Below are 18,309 nucleotides of genomic sequence, written 5' to 3'. Positions count from 1 at the left end.
AAATGCTGGATTCCTTGAAAACACCCATAGAGCGCGCGCAGGACAAGGCATCCTGGCGATTAAGGGCTGTCAGCTCAAGTGACGTCAAAGGTTGCACGCATAGATTGTCTGAACTCTTGGTGTCAGCCAGGTTATGCTTGATAATATTGATAAACTTAATGGTGAGCAGACATGGAAAAAGTGAGAGACTTAAATGTACAACAGTTTCCGGGATAAAAACCACGGAAAAAAACATCGGGAGGGTATAATCTGAGAATTTACTTAGGCTTCGATATTTATGATAAATGAACAGCGATTTAAGACAACATCGTCTTTTATATGCAATGAATTCTCCTCCGGCAGTTGCGACAGTCAGGTCACATGACATTCAAACTAATTAATTTATCATAATTTTGCTTCAAATCCTTCTCAAAACAGTGTATTTGTCAGGGAATATCCCTGCTATAAAAATCAATCAAAAGGGGTGATGTTTGTGTCACATGACTTGGCTGTCTCGGTACTTAGCAATGGGTGCGAAGCCAGAAGAGAATTAATTGCATATACAAGACGATGTTGTCTCTAATCGCTGATTATTTATCATCAATATCAAAACCCAATAAATTCTCGGATTATCCACTGTCCAAGGTTTTTTCTGTGGTTTTTACCTCAGAAACTGTTGTACCATCAAGTTTATCAACATATACAGGGTACGAAATAACACGCGAACGGTCGTTCAGGTTACGCATCGGTTACCATAACCCGGAAACACGTGAACGGACTTCCGTTCTCGACCACCAAGCTATAATTTTTAACTGACGGTTAAAATATTGACCCACTCCTACGTTATAAATAAATACCTGACAGATCCTCAAGTCATTTTGGGGTAGCGAATCAACTTGCGTACCCATCATACCTGGCAACGTCATTAGCGAACAAAAGCGCCAGATCAATCACCTGAGTTTTATTGTTTTTATACGCCCACATTTTCATGTTGACGTATATTGTCGTCGCCCCTGTCCGTCCGTCCACAATTGTTTGTGAACAGTCTACAGGTCACAATTTTCATGTTGACGTATATTGTCGTCGCCCCTGTCCGTCCGTCCACAATTGTTTGTGAACAGTCTACAGGTCACAATTTTTATCCGATTTCAATGAAACTTGAAATATAGGTTTATCACCCTAAGATCTCGGTTCCTTTCGATATTGGCATCTATCGAACCATAACTTCATGGATTATGGCCCCTGATTGTACGAAAAATCACGTTTTTGGCTTGTGAACACTGTAGAGGTCACAATTTTTATCCGATTTTGTTGAAACTTGAAATGTAAGTTTATAACCCAAAGATCTCGGTTTCTTTCGATATTCGCGCATATCGGACTGTAACTTCCGGAATTATGGCCCCTGATTGTACGCAAAAACGCGTTTTTTGGCTTGTGGACCCTATAGAGGTCATAATTTTTATCCGATTTAAAAAAACGTATTATTATATCACCGTTAAACCCTAAGGACGGTTGAGTTCGAATTTCGTGAAAATCGGTCCAAAACTGACAGACAAAATGGCCGCCGTTCGTTCTCAAATAGCGTAAAAATATGGTTGTGGTCCCTATAGAGGTCACAATTTTTATCCGATTTTGTTGAAACTTGAAATGTAAGTTTATAACCCAAAGATCTCGGTTCCTTTCGATATTCGCGCATATCGGACCGTATCTTCCTGAATTATGGCCCCTGATTGTACGCAAAAACGTGTTTTTTGGCTTGTGGACCCTATAGAAGTCATAATTTTTATCCGATTTAAAAAATCATATTATTATATCACCGTTACACCCTAAGGACGACTGAGTTCGAATTTTGTGAAAATCGGCCAAAAACTGACAGATAAAATGACCGCCCTTCGTTCTCAAATAGCGTAAAAATATGGTATATCAAGGTTGTGGACCCTATAGAGGTTACAATTTTTGTCCGATTTTGTTGAAACTTGAAATGTAAGTTTATAACCCAAAGATCTTGGTTCCTTTCGATATTCGCGCATATCGGACCTAACTTACTGAATTATGGCCCCTGATTGTACGAAAAATCGCGTTTTTAGCTTGTGGACCCTATAGAGGTCATAATTTTTATCCGATTTAAAAAAACGTATTATTATATCACCGTTACACTCTAAGGACGACTGAGTTCAAATTTCGTGAAAATCGGCCCAAAACTGATAGACAAAATGGCCACCCCTCGTTCTCAAATTGTATAAAAATATGGTATATCAAGGTTGTGGACCCTATAGAGGTCACAATTTTTATCCGATTTTGTGGGGGGTTGGATGGCTGAATGGTTAGCGTGCGCGCGCTGTATCATAAAGTCTGTCATTGAGTCGACTGGCGTGGTTTCGAATCCCCGGTTGTACGTGGCAAGGAGTAGGGTTCCTGTCGATATTTGCGCATATCGAATTGTAATTTCCTGAATTATGGCCCTTGATTGTAGGAAAAATCTCTTTCGTTTTAGCTTGTTTTCTATCCATCACTCGAAAATGTGGGCGTATCCTGCCTGGCAGCCGCTGGTTATTTCTTAAATTAATGGTGATTGAGTAATAAAAATAGAACACCCAATGAAAAGAAATGTTATATTCGCAAATTATCAAATAAAAAAACATACGTTTCAACGGTATTTACGTAATAGGTCAGAGGTGAAAATTCAAACCGTGTCAATGACTTCAGCATTATTCCAATATTTTTACGTGGTCACTTACGGCTAATAATTTTATGACATGGAGAGTGAAATGGAATAAGATTTTTATACGCCCACATTTTCATGTGGACGTATATTGTCGTCGCCCCCGTCTGTCCGTCCGGACGTCTGTCCACAATTGTTTGTGAACAGTCTACAGGTCACAATTTTTATCCGATTTCAATGAAACTTGAAATATTGGTTTATCACCCTAAGATCTCGGTTCTTTTCGAGATGTATCGGACTGTAACTTCATGGATTATGGCCCCTGATTGTACGAAAAATCACGCTTTTAGCTTGTGAACACTGTAGAGGTCACAATTTTTATCCGATTTGGTTTAAACTTGAAATGTATGCTTATAACCCAAAGATCTCGGTTCCTTTCGATATTCGCGCACATCGCGTAACTTTCTGAATTATGGCCCCTGATTGTACGTAAAATCGCGTTTTTAGCTTGTGGACCCTATAGAGGTCATAATTTTTATCCGATTTAAAAATCTGTATTATATCACCGTTAAACCCTAAGGACGGCTGAGTTCGAATTTCGTAAAAATCGGCCCAAAATTGACCGACAAAATGGCCGCCGTTCGTTCTCAAATAGCTTAAAAATATGGTATATCAAGGTTGTGGACCCTATAGAGGTCACAATTTTTATCTGATTTTGTTGAAACTTGAAATGTAAGTTTATAACCCAAAGATCTTGGTTCCTGTCAATATTCGCGCATATCGGACCGTAACTTCCTGAATTATGGCCCCTGATTGTACGAAAAAACATGTTTTTAGCTTGTGGACCTTATAGAGGTCATAATTTTTATCCGATTTAAAAAAACGGATTATTATATCACCGTTACACCCTAAGGACAGCTGAGTTCGAATTTCGTGAAACTCAGCCCAAAACTGACAGATAAAATGGCCGCCCGTTGTTCTCCACTAGCGTAAAAATATGGTATATCAAGGTTGTGGACCCTATAGAGCAGGGCTGCCGCAACCAGTATCGCAGCACAATTTGCGATACATATTTTGTCTGTTGCTAATCAAAAATTAAAATCTAAAGTTTTTGATTCGCAGTAACTGCGAATCATTAATACGCCTGTCATTTTGGATATTGACACAAGGATAATCCACATTTGAAGGCTTTCTCAACACTTTCAACGTGTATAAAATGTTGAATAAAATTTTATAAACAAAACTCAATTCTCCGTGTGACATTTTCTTCTCGAACTACCCAGACACAATTCATTATACGGTACTATATAATACAGGGACATAACTCTATGAATAGGGACTATTAAACCGGAAATAGGGAATTAAGTAGTACCACTCACGTTGTGAGACATCAAGTAATTATATCATATTCATTTTGAAATAAATAAATCCAGTGTTCCCCCACGTATTGTAAATAAAATATAAAAAAATAAATATATGTTAACGTATTGTAAAATGATAAATCAAAGTAAAAATTCCCGTAAAATATTATTGTTTATATCGCGTGTGTCTAGTTAATCGAGGTGCGCCTGATTGAACAAAAATAGTAACACATGATAAAAAGCAGACGAAATTGTTTTCTAATGAAGATTTCTAACGTAACGAAAAAATAACAATTAAAATGATTGGGGCTTCGGAAGTCACTGTCAAGAATTGGCTTCATACATAAGACCTAACTAAATGTCTACATCACATTCACAAACTATCACAAATACTTGTGGCAGTGCTAAAAAATCTAAGAATGGAATCTAATCATATGTGTTATGAACTAAAGTAATATCTTGTTATTTAGGTGTTTTATGTTGAAACTGAAAAACTGCTAATCAATTTTTAAATTTGCTAATCAATTTTGGCAAAATTGGACTTTTTAATTAGCAGTGCTGCTAATCAACTGTGAAAAATTACCGACAGCTTGCTATAGAGGTCACAATTTATTTACCTATTTTGATGAAACTTGAAATGTAAGTTTATAACCCAAAGATCTCGGTTTCTTTCGGTATTTGCGCATTTCGGAATGTAACTTGCTGAACTATGGCTCCTGTTGTACGAAAAATCGCGATTTTAGCTTGTGGACCCTATAGAGGTCATAATTTTTATCCGATTTAGAAAAACGTTTTAGTATATCACCGTTACACCCTAAGGATGGCTGATTTCGAATTTCGTGAAAATCGGACCAAAACTGACTGACAAAATGGCCGCCCATCGTTCTCAAATAGCCTAAAAAATATGGTATATCAAGGTTGTGGATCCTATAGAGGTCACAATTTTTATCTGATTTTGTTGAAACTTGAAATGTAATTTTATAACCCAAAGATCTTGGTTCCTTTCGATATTTGCGCATATCGAATTGTAATTTCTTGAATTATGGCCCTTGATTGTAGGAAAAATCACTTTCTTTTTAGCTTGTTCTCTATCCATCTCTCGAAAATGTGGGCGTATCCTGCCTGGCAGCCGCTGGTTTATGATTTACCGGCAGGCATATCGTGGAATATGATAATGTCTATGAAATCAGCTATATATATTTTTTTGGGACGTTTATGATGCGTATACTCCAGCCGAGATTAAGTGTGTCGGTCGCCATATCTTGGATACACTTTCAGATGGGCTAAACGACAAAACGTACGGCTAATAATTCTAGACTTTGGAAATTATAAATTGAATCAAATCTTTTAGGATTTAATACAAGCTTCATAGAGGAATATTACATAGTTGAAGATTTCAACTATATATTTTTTATTTTCGATGCAATGAAGCAAAGAAGACGACAATTTCCGCCATATATCCAAAGGCAGAAATTATGTCAAATGCTGATAACGATGAAGTGACGGTCATTTGGGGCGATATTTCTTTTTAAAAGTTATATTTATATTTACTTTTAAACACATTTCTATTTAAAAAAAAAAAAAAAAAAAAAATCATAGGAGATACTTGTTCACGTTATTTTACCATTATGACTGAGAAAAGTCATAATTTTAGTGGAACCGGGACTGACTTTTCAATATTATTTATAGTAATATAATTGTTACTTTGTACAGTTGAATTTTATATCATTGGAAAGAACACGACATTCTGTACATTTTTGTAACAGAGTATTTCTTTGTATAGAAAATATATTTTTGATATTTGCAATTTCGTAGAGGGTATTAGGATTAACATTAATCCATTAATTGGCTTAGGGATATGGGTCCTGCTGATTTAATGAGCTTAGGGGTATCTGGCTAATCTTTTGATTGGCTCTAGTGTTAAATGGGTTAAAGTGTAGACTACTTATAGTTGTGTAAAATCATCCAAATTATACCATATTACATGCCAAAATGCAAAATTTTCTTTGCCCCCAAATCCCCCTAGGCTAATTTGAGGGTCAGATCTAAACAAATATGGCTGCAAATTGATGCATCGTAACCTATAGGTTACCATTTAAAATTTCAGGCAGATTAGCGTAACCAATTTTGAGGTTACCATATAAGAGGCTTATTTCATACCCTGATCTACATCAAACGCGCACTAACGCTGGAGATTAGACAATCTTCGCATGCTACCTTTGGCGTTACTCAAGCAGACATCACTAATCATCGGGTTGTTGATTAGGGAAACCCTTACATTTTTGTCCTGTATGCACTCCATGGGTGTTTTTTCAGGGAATCCAGTATTTTTCTGTTAAGATTAAATATTTCTACTTTCCATATATACCAAAATTGCTATACTTTTATTGGAAATAACCACCCAATAAATACTTTTCTGAGAAAGTATCTTTAATAGATTTTTATAGCTTGGGGTATTTCCTCACGAATACTATATTTTGAGAGGGATTTGAAGCAACATTCTGATTTAAAAAAACGTATTATTATCTCACCGTTACACCCTAAGGAAGATTGAGTTCTAATTTCGTAAAAATTCGGACAAAATGGCCGCTGTTTGTATGCGAATAGTGTAAAAATATGGTAAATCAAGGTTGTGGACCTTGTATGGGTCACAAGTTTAATTCAATTTTGATGAAACTTGAAATGCATGTTTGTAACCTAAAGATCTTGGTTACTTTTGTTATTGTCGCATATCGGATCGTAACTTCCTGAATTATGGCCCGATTATACGAAAAATTGTGTTTTTAACTTGTGGACCCTATATAGGTCATAATTTTTATCAGATTTAACAAACTCTATTATTATATCACCGTTACACCCTAAGGAAGGTTGAGTTCGAATTTGGGGAAAATCGGACCAAAATTGCCGGACAAAATAGCCGCCGTTTGTATGCGAATAGTGTAAAAATAGGGTAAATCAAGGTTGTGGACCCTGTATGGGTCACAATTTTAATTCGATTTTGATGAAACTTGAAAAGCATGTTTATAACCTAAAGATCTTGGTTCCTTTCGATATTGTCGCATATCGGATCGTAACTTCCTGAATTATGGCCTCTGATTGTACGCAAAATCGCCTTTTTTAGCTTGTGGTCCCTCTGGAGGTCACAATTATTATCCGATTTAAAAAAACGTTTGATTATATCACCGTTACACCGTAATGAAGGTTGAGTTCGAATTTCATGAAAATCGGACCAAAATTGCCAGACAAAATGGCCGCCGCTTGTATGCGAATAGTGTAAAAATATGGTATATGTCAAGGTTGTGGACCCTGTAGAGGTCGCAATTTTAATTTGATTTTGATGAAACTTGAAATGCATGTTTATAACCTAAAGATCTTGGTTCCTTTCGATATTGTCGCATATCGGATCGTAACTTCATGAATTATGGCCCCTGATTATACGAAAAAAGCCTCTTTTAGCTTGTGGTCCCTCTGAAGGTCACACTTATCTGATTTTAAAAATCGTTTGAATATATCACTGTAACACCATTATAAAGGTTGAGTTCAAATTTCCTGAAAATCAAACCAAAACTGCCGGACAAAGTGGCCGCCGCTTGTACGCGAAAGGTGTAAAAATATGGTATATCAAGGTTGTGGACCCTGTTGAGGTTACAATTTTAATCCGATTTTGATGAAACTTGAAATGCATGTTTATAACCCAAAGATCTTGGTTCCTTTTGATATTTGCGCATATCGAATTGTAACTTCATGAATTATGGCCCTCGATTGTAGGAAAAATCACTTTCTTTTTAGCTTGTTCTCTATCCATCTCTCAAAAATGTGGGCGTATCCTGCCTGGCAGCCGCTGGTTAATAAAGATCGTAGACTTGATTGCCAACTCATTAAGGATGTATACGGCTACTCGGTTAACCGGTCACGTTTCGGTTGCACTGGTGAAACGGTTAAAAAAAAAAATACAAACCGATATTCGTTTTCATATCATATCTGACCTTCAAAACCAGGAATGGTAGCCACAACGTTTTCTTTCACTAAAGACCATATGTAAATACTTCATATAGCACATGTCATTTATAATATATCACGGTAAATTAACGTCCTTTAATTCCCACTCGAAGATTTGTATACATTACGTTATTATTAGCACTTACTGTAAAGCACAAGATAGCCTCGACTGATTGACAAATTAATTGTTTTACCGTATTTATTTACCTGGTCACTCTATAATAAAGAGTCTCAAAATGAAACAAATCAGTTTAATGTGCTGATATATTAAAATAGACAGGATAGTAAAATTGTTTATATTATCACTCGAGTGCCATGCTGTGTGCCGATAGGGTCAAAGTTGATGACACACGGGTCACTGGAACCATTCATCATGGCGTGTGTGTAATTAACACGTGTACTAAATTCTTTGGAAATACCCGACATGTTAAATAATCAAAATTATCTTGTATTTGAAAATACAAAGGTAAGCTTTCAAATATTTATGTCAGAACTTGTTTTTAAATCAACCTGATTTCAACTGGTTTATACATGACCTTATACATGACCAGTCAAAGCTTGCAAGATGGAGAAATCAAATGTCAATTATGAATGAATAAAAGGGAATAGAAGGGGTACAGTAAATACTACAGAAAATCTATTCTTATGATTGAGTTTTCCTTGGAATATGAGGAATAAATGTGGGATATTTTACGGTTTATTCATCTATATCGTCACTAGTTTGAGTCACAAACCAATGAAAGGGCACTAGCCCAGGATTAGTACGGCTAAATAGATCACTAGCCCGTAAGTTATTTTTGGTAGCCCCTGGTTTATACGCAGGAAGGTATCTTTAAACTGTGTCTATTCATTTGCGGTTCAATGATTTTATCGTTGAATGATTATTTCACATGGCTGTAATTAACCACTGGTTTTCATAACCTGTTAGTGTTACAGTTACCATGAAATTCAGAAATTTATAATATAATAAGATTGAAAGAGAAAGACATTCATCTTGGGTTGTACATATAGCATCATGTCTAATTTCTTTGTCAACAGTGTTAATGAAAAGACAAGTTCCGGGCCTGCATAGCAATGCTCAGAAAGTGTGTGGTAAAATACCGAATATTATAAAAACTGAAAAAATCACATTACAAATTAAAAGATGGCAACAATGGTAATGGTTATTTTCATTTCTTAATAACAATTTATTTCAGACCCGAACTCTTTAAATCTAGAATATTGGAACTGAATGCTTCTGATGAAAGAGGTATTGATGTTGTCCGAACCAAAGTTAAAAACTTTTCACAGTTAACTGCTGCAGGATCAAGATCAGAGTAAGTAATTGTACTATATTTTTTGTTTCCCGTTTCATCATACCTTTTGGAAGACAATGAGTCTGCTTCTAATTGAGGTAGAATGTTCAAATTTAGTGTAGATGGTTATAAGGTTAATGTCTCGACCGAGTATGATAATGGGGATGTTCAGCTTAGGCTAAGTATAGATAAGCAATCACTAGGGATTTGGTATCGTTTAGAACAGGGTTTTTAGCGTTGGAAAGTATGCATAGAGTTTACTTTCAAAACATCGTTCGATAATTGATAAAAATCGTTTAAGAATTACATAAATGAGTTAGTTAGTACTATGGCTTAGTTTAATAGTAACGTGTTTAGTTTCTCCGAGAGGCGTTTAAAAATGGCCGACCCGTTCACTTATCTACAACGTTCACTTATTAGATGAGCCGTCTGCTTTCCCAAGATACGTTGAAAAATCAACACACTGTTTACTTATCTACGGCCTCTACTTATTAGACGAGCCGTTTACTTTCCCGAGATACGTTGAAAAATCAACACACGATTAATTTATCTACAGCGTTGAAAAATTAGATGAACCTTTTAATTTCCCGCTAGCCGTTTATCCGATCGGTTAATTTTTTATTACGATTATTTACATATGAAGTATGAATAAAAAAGGGGAATATAAAAAATGCACACCCATAGATGATCACCTTACCGTGGTCATAGTATTATATATTATCCACTATCCTATAAACTTTGTATTCCATCACTGACAAATAAATCAAAAATCGGTAAATGACGTCCCAGGTAATTATACAATTGGAAATCGGTAAATCACGTCCAAAGTAATGTATCTCTTTTTAAATCACAAATTAATTAACTAGTCTTCCATCTGTACACGTGTTCATAAGTCGAGCTCTCAATAGCAGTGTGATAATCTCGCAAGACTGTACATTAGACTGGCGCCAAAAAAGGTCACTGTCAATCTCTATAGACAAGCTGTCGCCCATTTTCAGACAGCGTAATTACTTGATTGGGGGCTTCTGCGCATTTTAGTTGATTATTGGGTACAGGTGTTAAATTTTGGTACTGATTCAAAATCAACATTCCCGAAAAAGAAAAGGGTTTATAAATAAAACAGAACATATATTTAGCTATGACAATTTAATAACAAAAACTAATTGTATGTATTTATATGTATGTACACTAAATACTAAAAACAATCACAAATAACAGCATGAATACTAAAAACGCAACACTGGAAAAAAATCACTGGTTTATAAATACAGAAATAGCAGCATGCACAAAAAGAAATCAAAATTGGAAAACAATTGGAAAATTGTATGTAATGTAAATGAACCATTTAAATCCTATACCACAGTCTGTTTAGTATTCAAAATAAACGCAACTTTTATGTTGTGAAAGACGTCTTTTATCTACGATTATCATATTATGTGTGAAATAGCTTTATTTATCGCTGTCTTCGTGTAGATTTTGTCATCCAGTCGGAATCTGTATGTGTCAAGTTCAACGAGTTTTAATTCCCAGAATGAATTGACCTGTCTTTTAACCATACTGTAGATTTCCGTGGTGCTGTAGTCTATGGTGCGGAGTGGTGCTGTGTCCTTGAGACTTTCGTTGGCGAGTCGAGCTGCCTCCTCGTTTCCTCTAATGTTGACATGTGATGGAATCCACACAAGCTCTAATTTGCTTCCTTCTCTAGGACCCTCTGGTAAAGCTGCCTAATTTCCAAAATGACTTCTGGTCTTGAGTCAGAGTTGTCATTTTGGATTGAAATCAGACTGCTCAGAGAGTCGCTTGGAATGACGAACTTAATAGTCTTTTGATGGGAGATCCATGATATAGCGTCACAAATGGCCACAAGCTCTGCAGTGTACACCGAACAGTTATTGGGCAGTTTCCTGCTTATTCCCTGTTCCCCGTTTGGCAGATATATTCCAATGTGTGTGCCTCATTTTGATACGAGCAGACGGTCCGAAACGAGAAGTAAAAACATGAAAGGTAAGTGACATTTTAGTGAAATTTTGATAGACTCGATTAAAATTTTTATTGGAGGCACCGATATTATGATAGTTCAACACGTTAGCGAACTAGTAATTACAAATATTAAATAATTTTCATTCATAAAATCATGTGCAAATTGTATTTTGTATCGGGTGGTTTTCGCCACTTGACCCCAAAATGGACGAGCTTGACAGTTCTCCACTTACGGATACAACGAACTATATTACTGTTGATTATTTGGTAAATCAGACCAGTATTGGTAAGAAATCAACTTTTCCCCCCAATTTATATGCTCTGTTAGTACTAAACGCTAAATTTATTATATAAAATTAATGAAATGATGTAATATATCGAATACGAGGGGAGTGAACGATAATAAGAATAGCGTTAAAGACGCCATTTAAAATGAAACGCTGTTGAATCAGTGTTTTTTTGCTTATGCGCAATAACAAAATGGCTGTTCCGTAAGTTATTGTCTCTCCCTAAACAACTCACGTTGTTATCTTTATATCTTATTTTATTTGCTATAACTATAAACAAATGAAAGGCCAAAGCCTTATATTCTGTTAGGCATGGTCAGTGTTACCTGTAACAATTATTATTAAAAGGAACATTCTTCAAGTAACGTTGTTCTAGCGAAATAAATATGGTATTTACTTTATAATTTAAATTCAAAATTGACAAAATAAGATTACGTGGGGAGTGAATAGGCTCAGTATTTTATAACTATTTTTCTGAGATATCCGTGAAAGACTTAATGTTGTCATTTACCTTCCGTTGGAACAATAGATCTATAGTTAAATTTACAAACTTGTACAACATTTACACTTCAATTCTATAATAATATATATAGGGCTTAGTCTACACCTACAGTCAATTATTTTGCACCATGCAGACATAATGAAAATAATTTATTTAACTGAAGAACATATCATATATTGACATTAAACTTTTAAATACAATTCATTAAAAAGTCCAACATTACTTGATTTATAGGAGAACACCTGTGCAAGTCAAATTCTCACCTGGCAATTAAATTTTGTAAGTTATTTGCCTTTGATTGAGCATGTCATTTCAAAATGAAATAGTGACAGCATCCATATTTGTATTTTTAATTAGATATTTCCAATTAAAAACATAATATAGAACAATTTCATTAAAATTTACTAGATTTTAATCATTATTTTTATTTTTTTTTATATTACAGGAACACACTGTTAAAAGCTTGGTATTAACTCTGAATGGATTGATATCTACAATATGACAAGTTATGTTAGACGACTTAATTTATAGCAAAATGCTAAAAACGGAGTAGAAAAAGCCAAAATTATGCAAATTAGATGCATAATATGCAAATTTAGTATGCATTAGGATAATTAACTGTCTTTTTTTTTGCATCAAATTCCCCCAACTGGCTGCACACTTAATCAGTACTACAATGTGATACGTTATGTTATGTTACACGGCTTAATTTTTAGTGAAATGATGAAAACGGAGTAAAAAAAAAGCTAAAATTAGGTGCATAATATGCAAATTTAATATGCATTATGATAATTAGCTGCCTTGTTTTTGCATCAAATTCCCCTCAACTAGATGCACATTTATTCAGTACTACAATGTGATAAGTTATTTTATGTTTGATGGCTTATTGTTAAAATAAATGATAAATTTATGCAAATTAGGTCATATTATGCAAATTAGACAGTCTAATTTGCATAAGATAAAATGTAACTTGCATATTTATTTTTGTCATCGCATACAAAAACCAATACATGGTTAAAATTCAACAGTAGTGTTTATAACTTAAGAAATATGTGAGAAAAGAAAGAAAATGGCAAATTTTATGCTAATTAGATTCGCATTATGCTAATTAGCATAAATTATTTAGATTAATATTTTCAATTTTTTTACGAATTCTTGTGATGATATATTCAATTGTTAATGTTGTAAAATTTTATTTAGATATCTTCTAAAATGACAAAGTTATAGTTTAATAACAATAAGATTCAAAATATTGTTTTAATCAAGGTGCCATTGTCCAATTACACTTAATGTTAAATGCCTATTGTTTTAAGTCTCAATTGTCTTCGAAATGTGACTTTTTTTAAGATTAAAAACCTCCATAAAATCTTAACCCCTTAATAAAATAAATGTTGAATAAAAGCTTGGAATCTCATCTATTATAATATTGTGTTCATTATTGTGTTTGTGTAATTATGATTTTCTGACTGAACTCCCTACCTATAGAGGTCATAATTTTTATCTGATTTAAAAAGCCGTTCAATTATATCACCGTTACACCCTAAGGATGGCTGAGTTCGAATTTCATGAAAATCGGCCCGAAATTGACAGACAAAATGGCCGCCGTTCGTTCTCAAATAGCGTAAAGGTCATAATTTTTATCCGATTAAAAAAAATGTATTATTATATCACCGTTGAACCCTAAGGACGGCTGAGTTCGAATTTCGTGAAAATCGGCCCAAAACTGACAGACAAAATGGCCGCCATTCGTTCTCAAATAGCGTAAAAATATGGTATATCAAGGTTGTGGACCCTATAGAGGTCACAATTTTTATCCGATTTTGTTGAAACTTGAAATGTAAGTTTATAACCCAAAGATCTTGGTTCCTTTCGATATTTGCGCATATCGGACCGTAACTTCCTGAAGTATGGCCCCTGATTCTACGAAAATCGCGTTTTTAGCTTGTAGATTTTTTTAGCTTAGGTGTGGGATCCAAGGAATAAAGCCAGTCTTTTGTCAGAAATTTAAAGAATTTGTTGTGAAAAGAAATGGGGTTTAACGTCCATCTTTTATGCATCGACTGGACTAATACAGTGTTTTGTGAGTGAAATTTTCCCAAACTGCGGTAATACGGCCGACTCTTATTTTGAATCCCAAGGGTTCTTGTACGTGCACGCCAAATTATTTTTGTAACATTTGAAGGACTGTTTACTGTTCCTTGACAGGCCCTTCGTCTTGTCCCGACAAAGTGAAACACCACATCGAAAGTCCATAGGAACACTGTGAGCAGTTGTGTAAAATAACATGCTACGTTATTAAAGTGGGTTATTAAAGACTTAAAGGAGCTAAATCGCTAATATTTGGGATCTAGAAATTGACACAAATGGGTCGGAACGCATATAATAATGTAATATGAATGTTTTATAATCTGATTTACATTCAATCATTTCTGTTTTTACTGTAATTTCTAATCAGTTATGTTCGGCGAAATACGCCAGAAGTCTCAATTGAAGACAATCTTTAGCGTCTGGTTATTCCAGTCTAAACCGATGGTATTTATTGCGCATGCTCTCCAGATAAGAATATAGCGTCACCATTTGACATGACCCTGTGGAATATGTCTAGCCTTGTTCTTTGAGTCCCTTGTTCCAAATGGCACTGAAACGCATTATGGTACACGATTCGTGAACCAATGGTAAAATGTTTATTTTGTCTTGAATATTGGATATTAGAAGCCCATCTTTTCCCTGTAAGATCATAAGACCAATGTTGATTTGAATTGACAAATAATTTGTGTTTTCAATGTCGAAGATTTTTGATGATATTGAGTTTGAGACTTAGCTACTTTAACATATGTTTGCAATAGGGACAACAGGAATATAACACCTATAATTCGACTTTTACGGGAGAACTTGAATAAAATCAGAACCCCTTGGACACCTGCCCAGGAACCCCCACTGACCACCCTCCAAATTTAATGGACCTATTGCCCATAGGAGATGAGTTATGGGCGTTTTCTAGGGTGGACCCGAAATGCCAAAATCAAGTTTTTCGGTTTTCGCCGATTTTTCATTAGGATTATCGCTACGCCCGACCTGGGGGCTGAGTACGGGCCCTTTTCGAAGAAAAATTCTAATAATTTTGGGTTAACATTCCCAGGGGGTTCTGATCCGATACTTACCTACCTATAATTCGACTTTTACGGGAGAACTTGAATAAAATAGGAACCCCTTGGCCGATCCTGCTCATTTTTAGTAAACACCTGCCCACGGACCACCACTGACCCACCGCCAAATGGCATGGACCTATTGCCCATAGGGGATGATTTATGAGCGTTTTCTAGGGGGCACGGAAATGTCAAAAGGGATTTTTTTCAGTTATCGCTATGCCCGACCCTTCAAGCGTTACGATCGACACCAAATTTTCAGGGCAGGTACATAATCACATCGCCCATCTCTCAGCCACATTTGGGATCCCTCGGACCCCTGGGGGCTGAGTACGAGCCCCTTTTTGGAGCAAAATTCTAATAATTTTGGCTAAAAATCCGAATACGCGTGCCCGTTTGCTCACAACATCCGTACCATTGGGAGTTTCAACGTGAAATTCACTGGGTACCTACCCTAGGACATTGCGCAGCGTCCAATATCACCCACTTCTGGTTCTGACTTCCGTAAGTCGAGGGGTGGCCATTTTCCCGAGGTTACCGAAATGAAATTCTTTTTTCGAAAAATCGTAGAATGCTACGATATTAATTTTGAAACCAGATTCGGTTGGCCTAGGTATTAGGCCTAACCCACCTATACCGGGAAAAAAGAAAAAATTTTGGGTTAACATCCCGAGGGGGGATTAGGTCGAGTAGGGTTCTGATCCGATACTTGCCTACCTATAATTCGACTTTTACGGGAGAACTTGAATAAAATAGGAACCCCTTGGCCTATACTGCTCATTTTTGGTGAGCACCTGCCCACGGACCCCCACTGACCCACCGCCAAATGGCATGGACCTATTGCCCATAGGGGATGATTTATGGGCATTTTCTAGGGGGCACCGAAATGCCAAAATCGATTTTTTCGGTTTTCGCCGATTTTTCATTAGGATTATCGCTACGCCCGACCCTTCCAGCTTTACGATCGACACCAAATTTTAAGGGCAGGTACATCACCACATCGCCCATCTCTCAGCCACATTTGGGATCCCTCGGACCCCTGGGGGCTGAGGACGGACACCTTTTTGGAGCAAAATTCTAATAATTTTGGGTTAACATCCCCAGGGGGGATTAGGTCGAGTAGGGTTCTGATCCAATACTTGCCTACCTATAATTCGACTTTTACGGGAAAACTTGAATACAATAGGAACCCCTTGGTCGATCCGGTGGTCCTGACTTAATTAGTTGGGCCCCTAGGGGGCAAAAACTGAAATACTTCTTGGGCCCCTAGCGGGTCAAGGTCACGACTTTTGGTTGGCGATTTTAAAAAATGAAGAACAAATTTAGCGTCTGTCTATCGGGTCACCAAATCTCGAGCCGATCGAAAGACATTTTTGGGGCAAAATTGTCTGAGAAAGTCAAATAGCTGGCTTTTTCTTGCTGTGGTCAAAGGGGAGATAATTATGCAAAATTATGCAAATTAGATGCATAATATGCAAATTTAGTATGCATTAGGATAATTAACTGTCTTTTTTTTTGCATCAAATTCCCCCAACTGGCTGCACACTTAATCAGTACTACAATGTGATACGTTATGTTATGTTACACGGCTTAATTTTTAGTGAAATGATGAAAACGGAGTAAAAAAAAAGCTAAAATTAGGTGCATAATATGCAAATTTAATATGCATTATGATAATTAGCTGCCTTGTTTTTGCATCAAATTCCCCTCAACTAGATGCACATTTATTCAGTACTACAATGTGATAAGTTATTTTATGTTTGATGGCTTATTGTTAAAATAAATGATAAATTTATGCAAATTAGGTCATATTATGCAAATTAGACAGTCTAATTTGCATAAGATAAAATGTAACTTGCATATTTATTTTTGTCATCGCATACAAAAACCAATACATGGTTAAAATTCAACAGTAGTGTTTATAACTTAAGAAATATGTGAGAAAAGAAAGAAAATGGCAAATTTTATGCTAATTAGATTCGCATTATGCTAATTAGCATAAATTATTTAGATTAATATTTTCAATTTTTTTACGAATTCTTGTGATGATATATTCAATTGTTAATGTTGTAAAATTTTATTTAGATATCTTCTAAAATGACAAAGTTATAGTTTAATAACAATAAGATTCAAAATATTGTTTTAATCAAGGTGCCATTGTCCAATTACACTTAATGTTAAATGCCTATTGTTTTAAGTCTCAATTGTCTTCGAAATGTGACTTTTTTTAAGATTAAAAACCTCCATAAAATCTTAACCCCTTAATAAAATAAATGTTGAATAAAAGCTTGGAATCTCATCTATTATAATATTGTGTTCATTATTGTGTTTGTGTAATTATGATTTTCTGACTGAACTCCCTACCTATAGAGGTCATAATTTTTATCTGATTTAAAAAGCCGTTCAATTATATCACCGTTACACCCTAAGGATGGCTGAGTTCGAATTTCATGAAAATCGGCCCGAAATTGACAGACAAAATGGCCGCCGTTCGTTCTCAAATAGCGTAAAGGTCATAATTTTTATCCGATTAAAAAAAATGTATTATTATATCACCGTTGAACCCTAAGGACGGCTGAGTTCGAATTTCGTGAAAATCGGCCCAAAACTGACAGACAAAATGGCCGCCATTCGTTCTCAAATAGCGTAAAAATATGGTATATCAAGGTTGTGGACCCTATAGAGGTCACAATTTTTATCCGATTTTGTTGAAACTTGAAATGTAAGTTTATAACCCAAAGATCTTGGTTCCTTTCGATATTTGCGCATATCGGACCGTAACTTCCTGAAGTATGGCCCCTGATTCTACGAAAATCGCGTTTTTAGCTTGTAGATTTTTTTAGCTTAGGTGTGGGATCCAAGGAATAAAGCCAGTCTTTTGTCAGAAATTTAAAGAATTTGTTGTGAAAAGAAATGGGGTTTAACGTCCATCTTTTATGCATCGACTGGACTAATACAGTGTTTTGTGAGTGAAATTTTCCCAAACTGCGGTAATACGGCCGACTCTTATTTTGAATCCCAAGGGTTCTTGTACGTGCACGCCAAATTATTTTTGTAACATTTGAAGGACTGTTTACTGTTCCTTGACAGGCCCTTCG

General features: G+C 35.6%; 1 protein-coding gene across 6 annotated transcripts in view; it reads left to right on the top strand.

The window, feature by feature from the left end:
* The window catches only part of LOC126807810 (replication factor C subunit 4), a 150,666-nt gene that overhangs the window by 24,939 nt on the left and 107,418 nt on the right, over positions 1 to 18,309 (top strand). For all 6 annotated transcript variants that reach the window (XM_050532667.2, XM_050532684.1, XM_050532653.2 and 3 more), the window contains exon 5: positions 9,198 to 9,317. In XM_050532667.2, the coding sequence (XP_050388624.1) occupies positions 9,198 to 9,317 (120 nt within the window). The remainder of the gene's footprint in view (positions 1 to 9,197; positions 9,318 to 18,309) is intronic.

The sequence above is a fragment of the Patella vulgata genome, chromosome 1, assembly GCF_932274485.2.
Source record: "Patella vulgata chromosome 1, xgPatVulg1.2, whole genome shotgun sequence".
NCBI classification, from domain to species: Eukaryota; Metazoa; Mollusca; class Gastropoda; family Patellidae; genus Patella; species Patella vulgata.
This window is presented reverse-complemented; position numbering and strand designations above follow the sequence as displayed.